The sequence below is a fragment of the Gallinula chloropus genome (genome assembly GCF_964237585.1).
Source record: "Gallinula chloropus genome assembly, chromosome: 1".
In the NCBI taxonomy this organism is placed as follows: Eukaryota; Metazoa; Chordata; class Aves; order Gruiformes; family Rallidae; genus Gallinula; species Gallinula chloropus.
Genome location: NC_140085.1, coordinates 129,167,259 through 129,192,192, shown reverse-complemented (window position 1 = coordinate 129,192,192; position 24,934 = coordinate 129,167,259). Strand labels below are relative to the sequence as shown.

At 41.6% G+C, this 24,934-nt stretch overlaps 1 protein-coding gene across 2 annotated transcripts in view; it reads right to left on the bottom strand.

Annotated features, from left to right (window-relative positions):
• The window catches only part of SMPX (small muscle protein X-linked), a 44,810-nt gene extending 25,172 nt beyond the window's left edge, over nucleotides 1–19,638 (bottom strand). Inside the window, exons 1-4 of one of the 2 annotated variants that reach the window (XM_084279621.1) lie at nucleotides 19,511–19,638; nucleotides 15,892–15,951; nucleotides 10,638–10,727; nucleotides 7,133–7,286 (exon numbers count right to left, since the gene is read on the bottom strand). In XM_084279621.1, coding sequence (XP_084135747.1) covers nucleotides 7,146–7,286; nucleotides 10,638–10,727; nucleotides 15,892–15,930 — 270 coding nt within the window. In that variant the 5' untranslated portion in view covers nucleotides 15,931–15,951; nucleotides 19,511–19,638 and the 3' untranslated portion in view covers nucleotides 7,133–7,145. Of the gene's footprint in view, nucleotides 1–7,132; nucleotides 7,287–10,637; nucleotides 10,728–15,891; nucleotides 15,952–19,490 lie in introns of both variants that reach the window. The other variant, XM_084279622.1, reaches the window with a different exon arrangement.
• Nucleotides 19,639–24,934: the final 5,296 nt, after the last annotated feature.

Sequence of the window (24,934 nt, the reverse complement as noted above, 5' to 3'; positions counted from 1 at the left end):
TGGGTCTCATCACTGGGCACCACTGGAAAGAGTCTGGCTCTGCCCTCTATGCACCCTTCCTTCAGGTACCTGTATGCATTGATGAGCTGCCCCCTAAGCCTCCTCTGACTTCATCAGATGTTTCCTGCAGAAATCCTTGTAACACATCCTCCTCCCTCACCCCACAGCTCCAGCTAAGGAGATTTGAGCTCCTGACCTACCTTGGCATCCTCCGGATGCAGGACTCCCTTCTCACACAAGGTGGCTACATGGGCTCGAGCAAATGAACATGCTTTCTTAAAACTGTGGGGCTGTTTCAAGAGCTCAGGGCACATCGAAGTTCCTCTACCAGCAAAGTATTGGGTGTGTTTCTGGAGGAAATGGCATTAACTTTGCTTGTACAGCAGTTTAACTACATCCCTCCAGGCCACGTGAGCCCAGGAATAAGACACAACCACTGAACTGTGCGTCAGAGAGGTGACACGGGGAGAGGTCCATGGCTACTGTTAACTGAGATGCAGGTTAACAACAATGAATAGCACGAAGCTGTTATTAGAATCTGCAGTACTCAGTGGACAACGTTATAATGTGTATTTTTAGCCCAGGGCAACTGACATTTTTTGTAAATAAATAGCAACACCAAGGATCATCTAGTAAGCACGGGTATGAGAGCTCTGTTCCCTAAGGGACTTTGGGGTTTTCTGTTGTGTTTGGGGGTTTCCCCCTGCCCCTTTCTCTCTCTTTCTTCCCCAAGTGATGCCAATCTCAGAGGCTGCTCTGCTGACAAGTCTCCTCATTTTATGCAGGGCAAGATTCCCAGTATGTTACAGAGATGGTAATGCTGCAAGTAATGCAAAGGCTAGGTGCCCCGGGTAGCTTTTGTTTGCTGCCTGTCCTTCTGCCCTCAAAATACAACTTCCTTGCTTCTGTAATCCGACAATAGAACTACTTTTTGCAATTAAATCTCCCTCCCCAGGGGGGAGCTCTTCCTCCTAACATAACCACTGTACCAGGACCGCTGCCCCTAGGTCCAAAACAGACTCTTTTTGTAACTTCAAGGCAGTAAACTTCTCTTTTTCCTTTTGAGAAGTTCCTCCTGTAAGTAGGGAAGTCTCCTCCTAGAGGGAAAGACCTGACCACGCTAGCTGAAGGTTTAGGGCTGGCATGGCATTGTAAAAAGCCTTGTTACACAACCCCCTGCCCCACTCCAGGATGCAAAACATGAAGGGGTACAGAATGAAGAATGAACACAAGTTGCAGCAGTAACTGGCTGCAATTATATGATATATTCCTAGGTGAAATGCTGGTTTCTGTTCAGGCCCATTTTCAGGTGGAATTGCCATCCTAGTTGTCACATGAGATATCACAGAATCACAGAGTTACAAAGTTGGAAAAGACCTTTAAGATCATCAAGTCCAACCGTTCCTGTCCTATGTTAAACTATGTCCCTAAGTATTTGATCTACCCTTTTTTTAAACACATCCAGGGATGGTGACTCAACCCCTTCCCTGGGCAGCCTGTTCCAGGTCCTCACAACCCTTTCAGTGAAATTTTTTTTCCTAACATCTAATCTGAACCTGCCCTGCCCTTATCACAACAACCAGCAATAAACCTCAGCCATAGCAGGCTTCATTTGTCACAAATTAAACACTTCCTACAATTCCTTATTCAATAGGACATATATTTAGCTGATTGACATGTGCCATTTTGTTACTATTTTATTTTGCATATGCTCCTCTCTTTTGTGTGTAGAAATGTGCACATGCAAGGGGGGCAGCAGGAAAAGAGAATTACCGATGGAGAAAGGAAAAATGAATCACAACTCATGTTGCATATTAAAACTAGCTGCACCAAATACATCATCTACAGGTCTGTGGAAGAAAAAAAAAACCTTTATGACAAAGAAGAGTATGCTAACTAGCTAATTATAGATGATAGACAAGCAGGGGATGACTACAGGAATATCTGAACTGATAAGCACTTCATGGCCTTCAGTGGATCCAGCTTCATGACATCTCACAAATTATATCCCTCCCACAAACTGTTAGGCTCACAACCCTGATCTTAGCAAGTCTATTCATGTTTCCTAATTTGGTGAAAGAGAAAAACCAAAGCTGTTTGACAGAAGTTACTCTGAAGTGCAAATTATGTAGAAATAGGTTTGTAAATAATCAACCAACCCACTGTTTTTCAGAATCCCTGTTTTTGCTGATGGGTTTGCATTCTGTAAAACTAAGCAAGAAAACATGGATCAAAATGAAACCAAAATTGATCATATTGACTTGCAATTTACTGAAACTATCCAATGAAAAATGACAATATTAGGAAGAGGCGTTTGAAAGAATTATTGTTGTTGTAAGACCTGAGGTATTTTTGACATATTTATGTATATTTCTTCTATTTTTATGGTATCATGTTATAGGATCATGACACAACGGAAATTATCCAAAGATTTTGGAGTTACTCCGCCAGTTATTCTACCAGAGTATTTCCTAAAGACTACCACAGGAAATATAAAAATACTCCCAAAGGGAAATCCCTCCACAGTGACTATCTGAAGTGTTTGTTATACTGATGTGAGAGAGAATTCATTTCTAAACCATGAAAACCAAAGGACACCCTCATTTATCAGCACGCACTCTGCGCAGGTATATTCAAGTACCATTCCTTAGAGACCATCCCATCCAAAGTATGATCAGTAACCTCTTCTTGGAGATTGTTGCAGGCTGCACTGCTGAGATGGTTTCTTTAAGCAGCAGTTACAGTTTTCTGCCCACCTAAACTATAAACAACGAGCAATTCAAGGCCAAAGTTGCGGCCTGAGAGACAGCGAGCGCCTCTGAGAATCACATATAGGAGAGAAAAAACCCGGAAGCAGCTGCATTTTGCCACCGGAGAAGGGAACGAGAAGATGTACCGAGCTGTGCAGACACCAGGGCCGGGAAAGGGCGGGGGGAGGAGACGGCCCAGGTGCCAGAGGGAAAGATGCCCCTGCAGCCCGTGGAGAAACCCATGGAAAAGGCCGAGACCCCACCTGCAGCCCGTGGAGGGGCTCCATGCTGGATGGAGCAGGTGGAGACACAGAGGAGACACTGTGACCCTACGTTGGAACAAGTCACTGTAGCCATGAGGAGAAACAGAGACATAGAGAAGATGCTGTGACCCTATGTTGGAAGAAGCCCCTGCCAGCACGTGCAGCCATGGAGAGAAACAGAGACACAGAGACAAGTAAGAGAGAGATTTGCACTGGAACAGGTTTGCTGGGGGAGGCTGGTGACCCCACAGAGGACTGGGACTGAGAGACATTGTGATTTATGACTGCCCGACATAGCAGTGACCCACGCCAGGGCAGCTGGTGAATAGATAAAGCCCTGGGGAAAGGATTCACGTTGGAGAAGTTCATGGAGGACTGTCTCCTGTGGGTGAGACCCTACAGTGCAGCAGGGGGAGGGTGTGGAATGAATGCCACCCCCCCAACCCGCCGAAGCCGAGAAGGAAACCAACTTGCAAGGGACTGACCGAAGCCCCCATCTCCCAGTCCCTGCCCCCCTGTACTGTGAGCAGGGGGAAGAAGGGAGTGAAATCATGACTAGAGTGAAGTCTGCTAAGGAGGGAGCAGGGAGGGAGGTTAGAGGTCTCTTAAGATCTAGAAAAGGAAAACAGCTCATGAAGAAGTAACCGAGAACCCCATTTTTTCCCAGTCCCTGCCCCCCTGTACTGCGAGCAGGGGGGGAAGAAGGGAGCATAATCCTGACTAAAGTCTGCTAAGAAGGGAATGGTGGAGGGAAGGTGTTTTAAGATCTGGTTACGTTTGTTTTAAATCTGGTTGTGCTCTCAACTCTGGTTTCTTCACTGTTCTTTGTAGTTGTAGTGTAGTATAATAAAGTAGAGTAGTTTTTCTCTTCTTCACTTCGTGTTGAGTCTGTTTGTCCCACGTCAATGACAGAGTGATCTCCCCCTGTCCTTATTTTGACTCCTGAGCCTCTTAATACATATTTTCTCCCCTGTCCAACTAAGAAGGGGAGTAATAGACTGACTTCGGTGAGCATCTGGCCTCCAGCCAGGGCTAAACCACCACAGAGATGAAGCAAAGTAACGGGCAGACATAAGCATGGATTTCTTGCAAATAAAGATAATCTCCACTGGCTTGGCAAGGTCAGGCATAAAACAGTTCACTGACTATACCACATTTTATACAAGGCTGCAGGTCATGCCTAAAGCAACTGAGCTGATCAATGTCCTCTATCGGGGACACTCCTTATATTTAGTACCATACAAGGGTGCTGGATGTGGCAAGTGATTGATTTACATCTGGATTTTATGTAGAATTAATGCACATGCTTAATTCTGCACCGCAACCAACCCCAAAGCCCATCGTGCCCAGGGAGTATGGTGTCTGCAGCTTGTCTGTGACTGTACTGCCCAGAATCACGGTCAGAACCTGATAACCAACACAACATCAAAAGAAGGATGGAGACAGAAATTACCCCGTTAATGACCTCATAGCTTTCAAGATGTCTGTTACTTTGCTGACCTTTCTGGGGAAATTTTCCCTTTAGAGTCAATCTCTGTGCATAGACCTAAATGTTTCTGGCAGACTCTCAGCAAGCTAATTATTAAAAAACTGTTTTAATAGTTGAAAGTAGCAATCATGTAAGAATAACTATGGGGTTAAATTCATGCCTAAATACCTCTTATAGAGTAAAACCTCTTTAAAGCCTCGCATTAAAAATTCATATTTCTCTGGGCACTGCTTTAGTGAGATGACTACTATGTTGCATTTTACAAAAATGTTCATTTTCCTCTTCCCAAGTTTTCTGAAGAGAAAGACTCCATTGCCTCTTCAAAATAACAGGATCATTACAACCCAGATGGGTAAAAGCAGAGAAAAACCTAACACTGTTTCCTTCTAAATGGTATATTTATGCTGTATGCAGAAATAAGTCAATGTTGCACTGTGTATTGGGGCGATTCACGCAGATTATACGCCATTTCTTTCACCATTCCTGGTCCACAGCACTTCTGCACTCCCAGAATCCTTTTGCACTGCTTTCTGTTTTCTTCTGTTCTTCACTTATGTTGTGGGGTGGTAAATTCCAGATGATGTTCGTCTACTCAGCTCAGTTCCTCTGTCTCTCTTCATGATAAAAAGGACTGGTGTGAATAGGCAGAGTTGGCAATTCAGATGACTACTGTGTGACACAATTATCTTTTTCTCATGGTAGCCAGGGTGCTTTTTGTATTGAAACTTCTCTGCGCAGCTGAATCTTCATTGTAGCTGCTGCCTGACACATCTTTATTGACTCAGGCCTTTCAAGGAATATCAGAGGATAATTTCATGGACATAAATGATCATTAATTTCTTTAAGGCTCAGAATGTAGAACAATGGATTTGAAATCAGATGGAAATTATTCTGAAATCTGTGTTGAAGTGCTGAATATTTCCTTTTAAATAAAATAATCATAGAATAGTTTAGGTCATAAGGGACATTTAAAGGTCATTTAGTCCAACTGCCCAGCAATAAGCAGGGACATCTTCAAGTAGATCAGACTGCTCAGAGCCTCATCCAACCTGGCCTTCAATGTTTCCAGAGATAGAGCATACACGACCTCCCTGGGCAACCTGTTTCAATGTTTCACCACCCTCATAATAAAAAATTTCATCTAATCTGAATCTACACTCTTCCAGTTTAAAACCATTCCCTTTTCCTTATTGCCAGTGGCCCTACTAAAAAGTCTGTCCCCATCATTCTTTCAAGCTCCCTTCAGGTACTGAAAGGCTGCTATGAGGTCTCCCGAAAGCCTTCTTTTCTCCAGGCTGAACAAGCCCAACTCTCTCAGCCTGTCTTCATAGGAGAGGTGCTCCAGGCCTCTGATCAATTTACTGGTCCTCCCCCGGACCTGCCCCAACAGCTCCATGTCTCTCTTGTAGTGGGGACCCCAGAGCTGGATGCAGTACTCCAGGTGGGGTCTCATGAGAGCAAAGTAGAAGAGGAGAATCACCTCCCTTGACCTCCCGGTCAGGCTTCTTTTGATGCTCACCAGGATGCAGCTGGATTTCTGGGGTGTGAATGCACACTGCTGGCTCATGTCCAGCTTCTCATCCATGCCAGGTCCTTCTCAGAGCTGCTCTCAATTCCTTCCTCACCCAGCCTGTATCGATATGGGGGTTGCCCCAAACCAGGTGCAGGACCTTTCATTTAGCGCTTGAACCTAATGAAGTTAATTTCTTGAGCTTCTCTATGTGACTCTCAATGACATCCCATCCAGCATGTCAACCACACCACTCAGCTTGGTGTCATCTGCAGGTTTGCTGAGGGTGCACTTGATCCTACTTTCTATGTCATTGAATAAGATATTAAGCAGTATTGGTCCCCATACAGACCCCCAAGAGACACCACTCATCACTGATCTCCGTCTGGTCAGTGAGCGAAATAAGATGACATCTGAGCTATGACGTTAGTCATAGATCAGTAGTTCAGCCCATAGGTGTCTGGTGCTGTCTGCAGTGCCCAAGGGTCCCTACATGGTCTCCATCTGCCGCTCAAGAGGAGGAGCACAGATCTCTCCAAGTTCTTATGTCATATATCAGAGCCCTGCACAGACACATAGCAAGTCCTTGGGTGCTACAAGGGGCATTGGGTACGTTAGTGTGGTCAAATACACGGAGCCATTAGCATGTCAGCTTTGAATGACACAAACGATGTAAAATGTCTAAGGTTCCAAAGGAGCTTTTCAAAAATACTGACCTCCTTCTCCATCACTGCAATACATTTATTTGCACTACAATATGTTTATGTGTAGTCAGTGTGTACAAACAGGGGTCCTGTGTTCTGTAAAACTGCAACATGAGCTTGTGAAGCAAGAGGCTGGTATTCTTTAAAACAGCTTCAATATTCCTAACAGCTGAATACACTTTTTGTTAGGCTGATGGGTGCCATATATTGTTGGATATAGCCTTCCACATGCTCCATGTTTGACACAGCAGAGAATTCCAAGGATTATGATCTTTTCTTCTTATATTTTGTCTTTGAAATATGGGGTATGATTACAGACCCTTCTAAGTAGTTGGAAAGCCACCTTCTGACACAAAGAGGTTTCTGTATCAGACTGCTTCTCCCAGAGCCATGCAAAGAACCTCTCTGTTACTCACCTGCCTGTTCCAGCTACTGTTCAGCTTTGGGGACAAATTTCAGCTCGCTCTTTATGTTCTGAATCTCTGACAAGTTGACAGCAGGACCTGGTAGTTTCTTAGCTCCTGGGAGATGTTTCTTGTCTTTCTCTTCCTCCGTTGAAGCAGGAACACTCTGCAAAACAGTATACCAGTGACCTTACTGCTGCAGTAGCAACCTCTCGAGCATGAGACAGGCCAGTTACTTCAGAAACAGGAAAAGATGCTTTGATAATAAATGCAATCCCAATTGAAACTGGGGAGGTGGGAGGGGGAGCAGGGAGAGATAGGTTATTTTGTTGATTGTTGTCTAAAATGACTAAAAGCATTCTGAAAAAAAAATAGAAGATGCTCAGTGCAGAGGAACGTGGATATTTTGGTAAATGTGTAAGAATTTACCACCAGTGGAAAATTAACTGAGTGGAACATTAAAGGCAACTCCAAGGTTTGTCATATTTTAGGGGGGAAAAAGCAGAAGAACCATTTTTATTGTCTAATTTCTTTCAGAGTCTTATAGTTGCCAGCCAGCTGGGGAGGAAGACCATCATGCAGTTCTGCAGCTCTGGGATGTGAGAGTAGGTTTTGGACCCCAAAAGCTCCATCCAAGCTCAGTTTAAGTTGATTTTTAATTTTTCTTAACCTCAGTTTTAGGACCAGAATGTTTTTTTTGTCATTTTATGCTTGAATTAGGGTAGTTCCTGACAGCTATTTTGCTGACACTGTAAAAACTCAGGCTAAATAGCCACACTAATAGCACAACAGCAAGCATCTCAGCCAACTTCCCAATGGACCAAACTATTTTAGTCCTTGGTGCTTCCTCAGTTGTACTATTGCTATGTATTTTAGACAATTTCTATTCTAGACTGAGCAACATTTGGAAGGAGTATTTTTCTACTAGGAAGTTTCAGTTTCATCCATCCTGTTCAGTATTTTATAAAGCTGATATGGAGAGGGAATCATGTAGGTTTAGAGATGAAGTAATATTCTACTACAAGTAATTTCACAATGAATTTGTTGTTGTTGTTATTGTTTATTACTCTGTTAATATCCTCTTCTGGTGGCCTTTTGGAGTGAATGAAGTAATTAGAATTATTAGTCTTTCTGGAAAAGTGTATTGACCTTGAACAGCCACTTATTAATATTTGGTTTCATTTTTAAAATCACAAAGTTATCTGTCAAATAATATTGGCCAGTACAAACTATTTGACACTGTTAAAAATTTTCTTCCTCATTAGCATGTAGCCCATTAGACAAGAAATAAAAGAGGGGTTCACTGGACAGTAATATTTGCTATACAAACAGTGCAAACTTTGATCATCTTTTGGAGACTTTGCTTTATAAACTGATGTCAGCTTTCCCTTCTAACCTCGGGGCTGTGCTATTTATGACTGCACCCCTCTCCACATCACCCACTGCATGTGCAATGCACAGCTGAAATCAGACCCTGGCCTTCAGTTTTCTTGAAGGAGGTCCTAAGAGGAACTTAGATATATGACAGGAGTTAACAGATACCTGCATGGAAACGCTCTGCCTGAAGAAGAGCCACTTTCTGAAACTCCCTCCCCCTATTTCTTTCGCATGCTAACATGTCCACCCCGTTGACCTTCAGAAATGTGTTCCTTTCCAACTCCACCATCCCTCCTCAGTAAGATCTGTGTTTCTTTCATCTCTTTTGCAAAGGTTTTAAAACACCATGGAAAATGCCAGGCCCTGCTAGCAAAAGTTGTATTTGTCTAAAGCCGATCTAAGGAATCATGAGCCGCATTGCAAAACTTAATGAGATAACAAAGCTGAAAAGACAAGTCCATGGGTAGATTTTTATCCCATTCCTGTCACGAGATCTGTTTCTATAGTTTTAACTCCTGTTGCTTTGGTTGCATATTGGCTGTAACACCGGGGCCAAGATCTTTCATTCCATAATGTCAATCTTTATACATAGTATTCACTTAAGTGAGAAGCAAAGCAATATTCAATTACCCAACCAAGTCTAATTATCAGCACTAGTCATTTATTTTATTTCTCAAATACTACCAGAGTTCACACATGCTGTATTAGTTTCTGCTTAATAACGTGCATTCCTCCACCAGTTTAATTACTGCAGAAAGAATATGCTTTCTCTTCTTTACAAGGAAGATAGCCACAGTATGTGTTCAAGGTCACTTTGTATGTTTGGTTTTGGGTTTTTTTTTAAAATCTTCTTAAGAAGAATTAAGTCAGTCCTGATTTCCTGAGGAAAGTTCTCCGTAAATAGAGCACTATCTGTATTAAATATGTTGAAATTCAGGAAAGAAAATTGTCTGATTTAGACAGAACAGGAAGAATTAGCTATTATGCAACTGAACCTGACCATTTTAAGTGCCTACACCAGGTCACAGGAAGCTGATGATTTGCACAAAACTGCTCTACTTGCTTCTTTTGGGGGGCTGAATCACCAGCAGTGATTAATTATTTCTGGGTTTAATTTGCAATTGTATAGTCTCCATATTAAATTTCTCCTTGTTGATAAATACTCAAAAAACCAGCAGGTTTGAAAACTTGTTCCAGTGTTGTTCAGCTGTAATGATAAATCCCACCACAGGGTAGCAGGTAGTAGTATATTATTCCAAAGCCTTGCTATAACTTTTCCTGATGTATTCCATCAACTCCAATCCACATAAATAACGCTAGTGAAATCCTGTCTCTCTTTCCTGACAGAGATATCATCACAGAATCGTTAATCTTTAAGGCTGGAAGAGACGACTAAGATCATTAAGTCCAACTGTCTGTCCAATACCACCGTGTCTACTAAACCACGTCCTGGTCTACACAGTTTTTTGAACACTTCCAGGGATGGTGACACCACCACTTCTCTGGGCAGCCTGTTCCAGTGCCTGACCACTCTTTCAGTGAAGAAATTTTTCCTAATGTCCAATCTAAACCTTCCCTGGCACAACTTGAGACCAATTTGCTCTTGTTCTATTGCTTGTTACTTGGGAGAAGAGACAAACACCCACCTCACTATAACCTCCATTCCAGAGTTGTAGAGAGCAATATGTCTCCCTTCAGCCTCCTTTTCTCCAGGCTGAACAACCCCAGTTCCCTCAGCAGCTCCTTGTAACTCTTGTGCTCCAGACCCTTCACCAGCTTCATTGCAATTCTCTGGACATGGTCCAGCACCTCAATGTCCTTCTTGTAGTGAGGGGCCCAAAACTGAACACAGCAGTCGAGGTGTGGCCTCACCAGTGCAAAGTACATCGTGCTGTTGAAGCAGAGCTACATACATTTGAAACAGTTTAAATGCCTGTCAGTGCCTTTGCATCAAAACCAGAACAATAAGAAGTGTCTAGTAGGTGGCCAGTTATTTCCATGAAGGATCAGCGCACGTTCAGCTGAGATACCTAAGACTGGTATGTAGTGCTCTAAGCCTGATTAACAGGCTTTCTTCTGTCAACCTCAAGGATCCTCCTGGGGAAAAAAAATGAGTATCAAAAGTCCTTTTTTTTCTTACCTCCTCCACTTCTTCAGGAGTAAGTTCTTTTCTTCTATGAGGGTGGCCTGCACCAGGTCGAAATGCTCCCATTGGGATGTTAATATTAGCCTGTGAGAAGACAATTATGATACATATAATAGTGACTGATAAGTAGATGTAGTTGGTGAATGGCAAAACTCAAAAGGGGTGGGACAAAATACAGACATTATTGTGGCTTCTGAGCACTTATGCCTTCAATGTATGCAACATCACACTACTCCCAGGGGAAAGAGAAGTGCTTTCATCTCCATTTTAAAGATGGAAAGTGAAAAAAACAAAGCTACCTAGAAAGCTTTTGAAGTTCTGCATTTTAGTCTAATGCTCCCTGATTTCATTGGACTTTAAACAAATGAGTAATAGACACCAAAGTGTCTTCTGGCATCTGGGACTGCTTCGATTTTGTCAAGGTCAAACAGAAAATGAGTGCCAGAATCAACATTTAAATGTAAATCACCCAAATCCTACAGCAACACCCAAGCCACTCTCCTTGCCCCACTGACACCAGTTCTCACTTCATTTTAATCACAGGTAGCTGGAAGGAAAGCCTACCCTGAGCCAACTTAAGCCATGAGTGTTTAAAATGTGATTTTACCAACAAAATTTAGCCATGGGCACTACAAACTGCAAATGCAATGCCTTAATCCTAGAAACACACCTCTTGGTTGGGAAGAGGACCTGTGGGAAAAGCAGAAGGCTTTCTGACCCTCTAGCCCCCACTGGGTTTTGCTTCACCACCCCAGCCTGGTCTGCAACAGGGGCTCATGGCTCCAGTTAGGCTGATCTGGCTTCAACGCTGGACAGACCACTGGCCCCTGGCTTTATCAACCCCCCTCCAGAATGATACCCACACGACTTTATCAGCCTGACTTTCTGCCTGTGGCAGAAAGCCAGTAGCCATAACATAAGTGGGGCTTGTAGCAGATACCTGAAAAGTTAAGACTCTTGACTGAAGAATGGCAGAAATTGTTGCTTCAGCAAGAACAGCTAAAACGTATCTATTTCCTGGCGTGACCCAGCCTGGATTATTTTAAAAGTCAAATGGTGTGATCAACTAAATACACAATTTATTCCTATTCTTCTCTCGTGATCTCAGAAGAGAAGCTGCTCCCAGGAAATGTCATCAAAATACCACGACTCCCACTGGTACAACCACGGAGGGGGACTGGTAATGTTACGGAGCGGAAACAGAGACCCTTCCAACAGAGAGCTCTGTTATTGTAGTTTGCCATCTGACTGATTTGCATGAAATGAAGATGAACAATCCCATACTTCTGCTCAAATCATGGTCAAATCATGCCCCAAGTTGGGTAACCACAGGAAAGCAGCCCACTATTTTCAGTAGCAACAACTGTTGTGACAGCTGCAATCAAATTAAGCAACCGTTAAGGAAATCCAGAATCCTTTTGCCAAGAAAGCAGCACCTTTCCCTGTATTCTGTTTATCTATTTGCCTTTATTTATGCAAGGTGATGCTGCCATTTCAGAGGGGTTGGCAAATGTCTGTGGGTCTGTGTACTTTATACACCACTGGGTATTCGTTTCATAACGCCTCTTCACTAAGCGTCGGGTTAGACTTTGCGAAACCTTTTGCCTGCACTTCCTAAATTCCCAGGAGACAGGACATTTTCAGCCTCCCAGGACTTAACCCATTATTTCATGTAGGAGTTGAAAAAAAACACCCAGGTTTGCTATTTTTAATTTTAAGCATCTCCCCTGCCAGGCTCTGGTATCTCCAGGCAGCTTCTCTTTTTTTGGAATACGCAACTCCTCTGCACTTTGCAGCTAGTGTGGCCATACCGGTGTGCAGAGATGAAGCATTAAGAGACCTCTCTCCTCTTGGTGCTGGTTTTGAATTTGGGCAGTCCTTCCTGAGATGGATGCTAGATGTTAGGAAAAAATTTTTTCACTGAGAGTTGTCAAGGCCTGGAACAGGCTGCCCAGGGAGGGGGTTGAATCACCATCCCTGGGTGTGTTTAAAAAAAGGTTAGATCAGGTACTTAGGGACATAGTTTAGCATAGGACAGGAATGGTTGGACTTGATGATCTTAAAGGGCTTTTCCAACCTTGTAATTCTGTGATTCCCCTTGGGGTCAGTAAAAGCAGAAGCCAGCTGCCCATGGGCACCCGGGGTGTACCACAGCATGACAATCCTGACACCCAGGCCTTGCATTTCTGATGGCCACTGACAGACCCTCTGGGCCTCAAAATGGTCTGGGAAACAAAAAATGAAGCCCCTGAGTGCCAGACTGCTAATTAAATAAAGTAAACTGCTCTTCGGTCTGCTTTGGCATTCTTGCAGCAACCTGTGTCATGCTGGAGGGGTTTAAACTATGCACCCACAGTTTGGACAAGGTGTGTGCAGACATGAAATATTAACTTGGCAAAATGAGCAGCCTTTAAGATGTGGTTTAGCACTGTATGGATCTGATAACAAATACTATAAATTAAAACATTACTAGTATGAAATGAAAGTAGGACTGATTTCCAAACAGCTCCTTACCACAGGGACCAGAGTTCTGAGCTGTAAACCTCCTTCTTAATCCAGTGCCTGTCCCCTCCTGCGGATGGGCAGCCATGTAATTAGTGAAGAAAATGGCCAAACTCCACTTGCTAGCGTAGCTCTGTAAGGACTGTGCTGTGCTGCCATCAGCATGAGTTTGTAACTTTGTTTTTAAAGTACCTTGCAGGGCTCTTGGCACCTGGCTGCTGAGATGGAGATCAGAGCTTCAGGGATCTCCTCCTCACCTCCACTCCATCCAGTGAAATGTTATACGGGAAACTTTTTGTTCCAAACTCCTAAAATCCTAAATTACAATTGGTTTGGGAAGACTTTCTAGGTGTGATTATTATTTTTAATCATACACATTATTAAAACTACTGGGTTTGCATCTTCCTTTGCTTTTGGAAAGTGCCCACCATGTTTTGAACGTCACTGCAGTTTTCACAATGAGTAGGTGTAAGTACTAACATACTGGCCTAAAGGTCTTCCTCAACAGATTGAAGGTAAAGTATCTGTAAGCATGACACACAACACAGATTTCTGCTCTGACTCAATTAAACTGGTATTTAGAGATGTGTTTGCATTTTTCTTTCTGTTTGCTAGAAACAGAGCATTGAGATTGGGAACTGCTGGAATTCACAGCAGTCCTGCATGAGCTGAGAACTGTCATAGTTAAGTTCTCCTCAGCATCACAGCCACTCCCAGCTGCCTAGATGGATGAACGAATACGCTGTAAAGTCACTTCAGCGTAGACATATTCAAGCTAAAGAAAAATAACAAAGGAACTACAGAGAAAATTGAATGCAATTCAGAAAAAAAAAAAAAGAAAAAAATCAGGAAAAAATACCCTTTACCTCTAGGGAGTGCCTAGAGTGGTCTTTTAAGGTAGGACAGTTTTCAGCCAGAGCTGTACACAATGTTTTACACACTGAGAGGGGGAAGTCAGCAAGGAACGTTACCAGGAACTAACAGTGCTTTGGTCCTCTATCTCCCCAAACTGCTCTTGGGAACCAGGCACTACCTTCAACTCTCACACACCCATATCTAGCAGCTGTTGGCCGGTGAGGATTTTGGCATCAGCAAGAAGCCACTCCTGATGCAGAGCAGCCATGAAACACTTCAGTTAGTAAAGTGTCATTACACTTCCATCACTGCAGCACGACGTATATTCTCCAGGGGATGTCGGCTTTACTATAACAGCACATAATGGCAAAGGATCATAATATATGAATCACAATGTACAGAAGTAATGTGGCATTTTGAGTCACGGTTCTTAGAGTGCTCCAAGTGCAACAGGCATCAATTCAAGTGCAAGCCTCCCTGCTTGAGCAACCTTTGACACAATGTTTAATCTATTTATTTTAAAGCTTGTGCTGTAATTCTTCTCAAGATTCAAACTACCTTTGCAAAAAATTCTTAAAATATTAAACCTAGTGCTCAAATGTAATGTGCTTTTTAAGTGGACCAACTAGAAGCACATTTATTTTTTTTTTACACCTAGAAGTCATCATAAAAATAAAAAGGAGTATGTAACTACTTCTTTAAGGAAAAAATGTAAATGGAATTAATTCCTTAAAAATGCTTGCATGTGCCTATGGAGTTTAAAAGTAAAGTGTAAACACTTCTGAGCTATAAATTATGAATCATACAAACATTTCTGTAGTCACTATGAAAGAGGGCAGAAAATTTGAACTGTGTGAAAACAATGGCAACCTTCTGCTAATTTCAACAGAGTTAGAGTACAGTAGTTTCCATGCCTGTTCCAGTAGAGGTGATGATGATAATTAGCATTTTTACAGTGCCTTGCAACTTCGGTGCGCTGTCTAGCCACTGGGTAATTAATGTTCTTGATACTCCCAACCCATTGAGTTGGTATTATCTCGAGGAAACAGAAGACAGATCAGACTTTAAAAATTCCACTTTGTGTTTCTTACGTAACTTCAAGGGAACCTGAACTTGTAAAATTTCGTTGCGAGTTCAGCCCATAAAGTACATGAAGATTCTGTGAAATTTTGCAGTTCAGGAAGTATTTGGCCTTTTGACAAGAATCAATGACAGCATGAGCTAAATACACTCTTCATGATGTTACTTGATGATGAGGTTGAGTTAATTCACCAGCTGTTTCTTCTACAATTAATTATCTAACAACCAACTTCATCCTTATGAGCCTATGCCTTCTGACAATGTATGTGACATACAAGAATGTTTTAAATGAAAATATCAACTTTTCTCTTAAAATACTCTTACTTGTTTCTTAGCCAAATACTTGAAGTTGTGGAGTTTTTTTCCTAAAGGAATGCAGGCATGAAAAGCTTCACAATACCAATGCCATCTTTTTAGCTTGTAATCCTTCCAGCATTATTTTAACCCTGTAGAAAATCTAATAGTTGCAAGAAATAGTTTTACTCATAATGCTGATCAGTTATGCAGATGTATCCACGTGTTTTGCTCAGCTGATCCATCAACAGGCATAACCTAATACTGGAAAGACCATGCAAGCAAGTGATCAACCAACCTATCCATTCCAGTTTTTTAACAGCTCAGACCATAAGATGCTCTTCAGGTCAAAGTTTTTCAGTGCTTTCATATCTACCAAGCTTTCCACTTGAAAAGAATAATCCCCAGCTAGCACTTTCCGTGGTGTTTTGTCTGAGCAAAAATGCTCAGCTTGCCCAGAAATGGAGGTTGAGATTTATTATTTTATGATATTAGAAACATAAATACCGTCTCTTACCTGAATGGCTTTGACATGTGACGCTGGCTGTTTTGACATTTTTAAGACAGAGGCTTATCCCTGCAAGCAAAATGAGAAAGTGTTACAGGCTCCAACATTCTGATAGCTAAGGGAGATAAGCTAGAACTTAACCCACGCCGCCTCTTGACAGGCATCCATTTCATCTGCCCAGCTCCTCTTTCCATCTCAGTTTCCGAGTTGCTTAGTTATTCCTTCCAAACATCAGGAGGAGACAGAACACCTGAGCCTCTCCAATTAATCTTTCATAGCCACAAATGGAGCTATCTCTTTCACATTAAAAACAATAATTGGTAGAGATAAGGGATGTCTCAAACCTTAGTGGCATCGTGAAATGAGTAAGAATTAAGGGAAGCATTTGAGGATAAACAATGTATGGTTATCTCTGTCACAGTATGTACATGGGAATTATTAGAACTCCCAGTTTAAACCTTCTTTCAAATAGAGTATAACTGGCTACAGAACACTGATAAATGCAGACATAACCACTTTCTGACTCACAAATCCTTGCAAATCTTTAATGCTTGTAGACTGAAAATTATCAAGATGGCCAAACTGAAGTTCTCTGTGACAACTGCTGGGGCAAAAAGTAGCCTCTCTTTAAAGTTTTAAATCATATAGATTTATCAATTTTTATAGGATAAAAAAGAACAGGGTTTCCCAGATACTTTTATGCAAGCAGAAAAACATGGACTGATGCACTATTAATATACAGTAACAAAGGGAGATACACCAAAATCGAGAGATTCTGAAAAAGTATAAAAAAAGAGTAAGAAATTTTATTGTCAGATTGATTGAAACACCATCTGTGCCTTTTATTCTTTCACTGAGAATTAAGAGACTAGACTTTCATCCAAGCCTGGTTATTTAACTATTAAAATACAAAATGAGATAGCAATACTAAATTGTGAGAAATTAATTCACCAGTGACCTCTTCAATCACAACAAAAATACATTGTATCTTTGCTACTACATTTAACCTGAAGTGAGAAGGAAAATACTGAGAAAAGTAATAACTGACATAGGACAGAATAGCAGAAATATACTGAGAAATCAAAAGTGGGTCAAGACTTTGGACCTCCAAAGAGTTTAACTGTCGTGTGGAGGCAGAACCAAAGAAAATACAGATGATGTTGTAGTTTGGCTTCAGCCTGGAACATCAGCCTGAAATTGTATCACCAGAGCTGCAAGGAAGACTTGCTCTTGCAAGTCTCACACTGACTTCAAATCTGCATATAATGCCGAAAAGAACTTCACATAAAAATGACCTGCCATAAGAGGTCTCCCTCTGATCACACTCTCAGCTGTAAAGAGTGCTATCCAAACCAACACAGTTTGTTAAGTCACGGTACGTTACCTTCACAGGTTGCTTCAGGTTTACATTGCTTCCACTAAATTAATAAATTAGGGAAAAATCCCATTGCGCAAAATGAAACCAGAAGGCTTCCAGTGGGTTTTATATTGTGGCTTCGCTTTCACATTTGCAATCTTAAAGTAAGAGGTAGTTTTAAAAACTTCAGAATTCGCTTAGGGAGATGAAATCTCAGCCACTAAAGTTTGTGACAGAATTTGCACACATTTCAAAAAGCCAGAAGGACTCACTCCATTCTCTCTCCTTCCATTCTGAAAGTCTGTAATAAACATAGAAAGAACTGTGCTCTCTAACCACTGCTTGTGTTCCAAAGACAAATACAAAACAATCCCCAAGTTTATTGGAAAGACAGGACTCATAGTACAGAAAAGTTTAATTAATTTTTCTTATCATCTTCTCCACTTTCTAATCAGAATGAGAAATGGAAACAAAAGCACAGGAAATTAACATAAAACATTTTAAACCACCATAGATCTACTTTCCAAACACTGTCACAAAGAAATCCACACCAAAATCTACTTCTCCATCTTGCGTGCCTGTGCACTGCAAAAACAACCAGCACAACACTTCCTGGGCCACCTAGAGCTAAGGATTTACACCGAATCTCAACTTAAAACAAGCGCAGCGGCAGTGCTCCTTGGTGAGCCCCTGGGTTCACAAGAAGTCTGCGTTGGAAATGATTGCAATCAGACACTGGTTCCTAAAGATGGATGCATGATACAATTGTGTAGGACTGCTTTTGGAGGAGGTGATTTTCCTAACAGTTCGTGCTGTCCTCATTACTGCCAGAGAAATCAGGACAACCGCATGCTACTGAGTAAAAATAGACAATCTTCTCCAGCCCTCTCCCCTTTCCCCCCCTTCCCTGAGTTTCCCTCCAGAGTAATGCTGACCATCAGCCACGGGATAATAAACCTTAGATTACAGATGCATCTACTACCCAAGTGATTACTACACTTTTATAAATTCCCTTGTTCTTTTGCCATGCATGTCAGCGAGACAATCGAGAGTGCTGTGCTGATTGTAGTATTTCTGGCATTCCAATCAGCTCTGTAAACTTGGAAAAAAACCCACTCCTCATCCTCATTTCCACGGCAGGATTTCACATGTGCGCAGCCAGAGAAACGCAGACGCGCGCAGCCTGTATTCCCCAGTATCTTTTTGGCCTCCCCACACCTTACCTTTTACCTTTTATGGGCTGCGTGTTGAGCCACATTTAGAAACCAACAGCACCCTTAGTTCAGTTTGGAGCTGTTTTATGCCGGAATTCCCCTGCAAATTCCCTTACTTCGCAGTGAAAGTGCTCACAGACAGGACTACTTGTGAAACACAGGACAACTGCAGTGAAATGAATCAGTGTTTTGAAAAGAAACTTTGTAAAACAAAGGACCTATCTTCTGTCCCTCGGCTAAAAATAATTTCTGACAGGGCTGCAGCAAGATAATAAGCCGACTTATTCGATTTGCTTCCAATGCGATATCATAATGCCATCATTTGTAATCCACACAAGAGATGTACAGTAGCACACACACAACAGAAAGAGCCCCCTGCCCCCCCCTTTCCAACCCCACTTCTGGAAGCTGTCCTCTTCCCCCCGCCCCGTCAAGCACAAAGGGTGTTCTGGACACAGGACTGCAGTGTCTTATCGCATTAAAAGGCTTTGACAGGAACTCCACTACTGTGAGACCCAGCTAGTAGAAAGACAGAAGAGAAACCCCCACTTTACAGCTTCCAGCCTGTTACACAAAAACTTACTACATGCTCTAGGCAAATGCAATCGCATTTTCTGTACCGCGATTGCCCCCACTGCTGTTACCTGTAAAGCTTACAGCATCTCTCATCACTGCACACCCCACCCCCCCAAATGTAATATTTCACCAGCCATAACAAACATAGAGAAAATGATCAGCATGTACCTACAGCATTCAAGTTAATACACAGTTACACTTCTTACGAGTCACCAGGTATCTAAAGGACTTTTCTGGTTTAAATCTTTAAAGATCCCCACAGACTATGAAGCAATAACTATAACAATCTGCTCCGAATACACTGTCACGCTGCAAGAGATATTAAAATAAGCAGAAACCCAGGACTATTGTAGTTGCCTCACAGCACTTATTAATGAGTTTTCTTAAGGGTCTCTCAAGTTTTTAATCGACCCCCTTCAAGATTAGCTTACTTATTTACTTATATAAGAAAAGCTCCAAACCGTCAAGTGAGTATGTGTACCTCCTTTCGATGCTGAAAGAGGTACCTTCTTCTACCAGCTGAGGTATTGACTGCGATCCTTTTAATGTGTCTGAAATAGCTCCGATGCTTTCAGCCTGGACGGCACTGAGAGCTGCTCCGGGCTGGAGTGGGACTCGGCTGAGAAGCGAAGTGTAAAAGGGAATTCCTGTCATAGCTTCCAGTTGTTCTTGCTAAATATAGAGTTTGATTCACCCTGTAACTTGGTCCCCTGTGACACTTGACCATCATAAAACCAGGGCTCAAGTGTCAGGTGGGATGTGTTGAAGGAACACACCTTTGGGTCCTTTTCCTGCCCTCCCCTCTCCCTGTCGCTCTGGGCTTTTCACAAGCACCAGGCATATGGCGGCAGAAGGTAACGCACAACTCCTCCCATGGTGTTTGGGGTAGCGCGGGCCTCCCTGCTGCCACACGGGAGAACGAAATAATTATGGAGACATAATTATGAAGAACTCACCTTGTAGGAGCAAACTAGGGGAGGTGAATGCCACACCAACATGACGCTACTGGGCTAGGAGAGAAGTCGCTCAGCAGGTGCACATGGGGAGAAGGGCTTCTGGCCGTGTGAGGCCATCACAGAGGGCTGCTGAGCCTTCAAACGAGTGGACTAACAGATGCTAAAGGAAGAGTGTGTGTGTGTGGGTATTGTTACAGTTCATGGGAGAAATGAAGCATTATTATATGGTTGTGCACACACTATTGGGAGTGCTGTCTTCAGTGAAATCTACAGAAGATCTGCCCTAGCCAAGCCATGTGTGGGGCACTGCCTCACATCTCCACTCCCAACAGTATGGTCCCCTGCTCGCTGCAGGTGACAATGGCAGTGTCCTTATGGGCAGTATTGTATTGGCCACTTGTTGCTGATACTTGCAGCTTTTAGCAGAAGATTGGCAATTTTTAAAATTAGTTCCAAAGGCATTTAGAACAACTAGTGGTTGTTCTAGACAGCAAGAACAAATAGTGACTTCAGGGAGGATTTTCCTTGACTTTAACTTAATTGACCAATCACTCTTCTCATTTCAAGTATCTCAACAGGAAAAATGTTCACCCAGACCACCTTCCTAAGCCTGTGACTCACTCTCTGCTGTCTTTCCCAAAAGTGCTGTCCTTGGGAAGCAGCTGACAAAGCTGCAGACTTGCTGCAGCAGCTTGCAGACTAATTATGACAAGACAGACACACAAATAGGCATGCAACAAGCACGTGTGTTAGTGCTAGGTCAAGTCTGATGGAGGTACATATAGCAATCGGCTCATTCCAAGGACAGGCCTTGGCCTACTCCCTCAGAAAAGCCCAGCATGGCTGACTTCAAGTAATTTTAGAAGACTCTTACACTTGAAAAATGGCAGAGGACACAACAGGGCTCACAGATGTGTCTTTTGCCTAGAACGGAGGAGTTTTCTGCTACAGGCTAAGGTCCTTCCCACTTTCTGGCTGGTCGAAATCACAATAAAGCAAAGCCAGAGGAAGAGAAGTGACTACATACCTCCCTGTGAAGGTTCATATTTACAACAGAAGAACAAAAGAGGCAATATATTTTTGCAACATGGTGTTGTACATTAATTTATTTCAATTTAGATTACAAACCATCTCTGGAAGACACAGTTCTTTCTTCCACGTGTCATTAATTTAGCAAAGGTAGGCCACTGCTTACATTTTATAATCTCATCATTTTGCAAACACGCCTGAGAAATACCAGCTCAACACTGATTCCTTCAACAAAATTTCACAGCAGTAACAAGTAATTTAATAGTCTTAGTGACATCTGAATAGGAAAAGAATCTACCCCCATCACATACCTCTAACACCCGTAAACTACCACACCTAAACTGTATTTAATTGTGGGGATAAAGGAGGCAAACCCAAATTTATCATTGCTATCAGAAAACATAGATCTGAGTAGATTTAAAAGGAGAAAAATTGACAATTTTAGCATTATTTTGCAGAGTACTATTACCTCCAAATAAACATTGGGATGCACAGCCCCATGACTTGCAGATTCATCTGCTAAATACGTGCAGCAGATGATTTAGTAAGTAAATAATGAGGCATATGTGGGTTCAGATGATGGATTCAGTGCCTGGCAAGTTCGGGCTGGGTACGTTGACACACACTACATAGAATTCTTATGTCTCATGTGCAGAGATCCAAAAGACGAAGTAACAATGTATTTATTTGACACATGGAAAATCCCAGTATAGATGAAAATACGCTTTTGCAGCATTCCTAGAGGCTTGTCCAATTAACATGCTTCCTGGAACAGCATATTAGTTTTGAAAGCAAAGTTGATGGTTAAGTGTATGTGTCTTACTTCTTGACTGAGATATTTCACTGCCTAATGTCAGAATTGTTTCTTTAAGCTGTCACTACTTAATATGCTTACTTAAATGTTTTGCTTTTTGAGAAACCTCGTGAGCGCAGATGTAACTTCCCTGAGACTCCCAAAAGAAAAACATCTTTTCCATTATAGCCCAAAATGTTTTAGCATAATGCAAACAGTGTAATACAATTGAAAATGCAAGTCAGCAAAGGAGAAGTCACAACCTTGGCTCGCTTCATGTTCAGACTTCTGTAAAGTAAAAAGCAAAAAAAATACATTCCTGGAGTTTTGCTTTATATTACCAAGTAGCCACAACATAATTCAGGTCTTTGGCAATGCAAAACTTTGCCTCACTGTCTTAATTTTAGCTCTAGAAATTACAGTTTATTACCAGGTAAGAATAGTGGGCCCATGATATTAGTATTTGGTTAATTAATTCCTCTCACTACCTTAATTTGAATTGTTTGGTGAAGAATATGAAAACCAAAGTTGCAGTACAACTAGTGCAACTATTCTCTCAATTCAATGCACCTAAGTTTTTGACTGAGATATAAAAATTGCAAACCTGCTATCAGACAGATTTATCAGAGGACTCAGGTAGAGGATCCTGGAAAAAAAAAAACCCCAACAATGCCCATTTTCTAATGCACACAGACTTTCTTTGTCTTTTGGGCTCTTTTCGCTTTAGTACGCATCTACGTGCTGTAGGAATGACTTAGAGTGGCTTGATGAAAGACAGAGACTTTCAGCAATGGTACCCAGTTGCATGAGGTTAGACAGAACTACGAAAATTTTAAATACAGTGGAGCTAACAACTACCAGGCACCAGAGCCCATTCTTGCTCTTGCTCTAAACTGAAAATAATTTTGAATCCTAGATTGCAGAAAGAATATCAGACCTCAGCTGCTTTGTCAAAGGAGCAGTTGTTTGAGGAAGTATCATCTACTGTTTGATTGTTTCTCCCAGTTTCCCCCAATCTATATGCTCCTCAATATCAAGAAAAAATTAAGCACTTTCTCTTGAGTTTCTACTAGTATGGTTATGCCAAGAACAATAACATCAGGCTTTTTAAATAATAAATGACATAAATTGGCATGCAGAAATGTTTGCTATTTTCTAGTGGACAGGAAATCAACAAACACATCTAAATTAGCTGATTTTGTTTCTGTGACTTTTCTGAGCTGCTAAATATTAATTCAATTCCTACATGCTCTCTTTCTTTTCCATATAAAAGCATGGTGATTATTATCACAGACTGTTCCATCAAGAAATAATTAGCCTTGTATTAAGAAGATGGTCTCATTAGAGGCTGCCAGTGACCTTGTTCTAAATTTCAGAGTTCCAGCATCTTTTAATAGCATTGTTAGCATCATCGAAGAATTTGCATTAAGTTCTAAAAACTGCATGATGATATAACCCACACAAATGCTAGAACGTCATAGCTTTGACCACCCAACAAAAGAGCCATATTCTCTGTTGCTTTGCATTCTGTAAAATTCTTACTTACCAAAATGTTTTGAGTAACTGAAACGCGATGATGACGTACAAGCAACAAATTTGTTTCCACTTGTCTCCTGGGAAATTTTAGCCACGGTACCTGGCAAAGCTGATACCATAAGAGAGAGCAAGGGTCCTGGCAGATTTCGAAGGGAATATGAATTTTAAATGACACACCGATTTTGTAAACATCCTGTCTGCTACAATGATTCAGCATCATTTGGAAAAGAAACAAAAAAACATGACATTGCACCATCAGGTATTATTCTCGGCAAACAAGTTTGACAAGATAGGAACTGACTGAATCATTGGTGAAATTCTGAACAGACAGACTACTCATCGTTTTCACAAATCAGGATATTTGAATAGGCATCTATTATCTTTCTCAGTCCCATAACAGACTTCTTTTGATGGAAGCCATCCCCATCAGCTGATCACCTCTGCTGAACACTATTAGCTCTTGTCTTCAATGGTCAGATTAAGACTCCACCTAATGTACAGTAAGGTATTTTGCTGTTGCACCCATCTGACCCAAAGATGTAGCAGAACTGGGTACAGACATAGCAGAGGAGTTGAGGACTCAGCATCAGATAAAAGCAATGTACTTCTCTCTTGTAATAAAGCATGAAACAAAATTGTAGCTGTGCAGGTAATCAGTTCACACGTAGCTATGATCCCACTGTGAGAGCAAATGTGGTAGTCCTGAGTAGAGCAATCATCTCCAGTCTAACAAAGAGAACAAAGACTAATTTCTGATGATTCCTCATCTAAATGGTGTATTAGCAGGAATAAAGACATGGCTGAGACATGAAAAAATCTGCCTGGCAGAAAGATGCACCCAGAACAAGACAGTTGAGGCAGTGGAAACAGAATATCAAGGACATTTAGATTAAAAAATTACCAAATTCAAGGACAACTGCACCAACCTGCTGAATCATACAGGATTGATCAGTTGCTATCTTTGGTTTGTTTCTGCTGAACAGAAAAAAAGATGAAGATTGATAAACCGTGGGTGTGAAGATTTTTAAAGTTTGAATCAATATCAGGACACTTCTCTTAGTTCCCATGAGTCACCAGCAAAAAAATCCTTAGCTTCTCATACCTCCGATGTTCTGAAAAATAAGACAATTAAGAATGAATGCTTTCCCTGATGAAGATATGAATAAATCTACTAGTCATACCTATCTATCAAGAAGTCAAACATGATATATATCAAACCTTACTTTTATTGAATCAGATCTGCTACAGGAACATTTTTATCATCTGTGGCCTCCTGCCAAACAAACATTGTACCTGTTCAGAGAGAAATTGCCAAAGAAATCAATCTTGGCACAGAAATACCAGTAAAGTCCTCCAGCCGCTAAGTTCTAGATGATGTTTCTAAATATAGCATCAAATCTCAAGCATTATAAATAGTATAAATAGTTTCTCATAGGAAATTATATAAAGTGGTTTTTTTTAAATCTTCACATCTTATTTTGCACCCATACGAAGCAGAATTGTAGCTGTACCTTCTATCCAAGGATAATAACAAACCTGAAAAAAGAAATTCCAAATATTAATCTGCTTCATTCAGTCACATCAGGCTGTA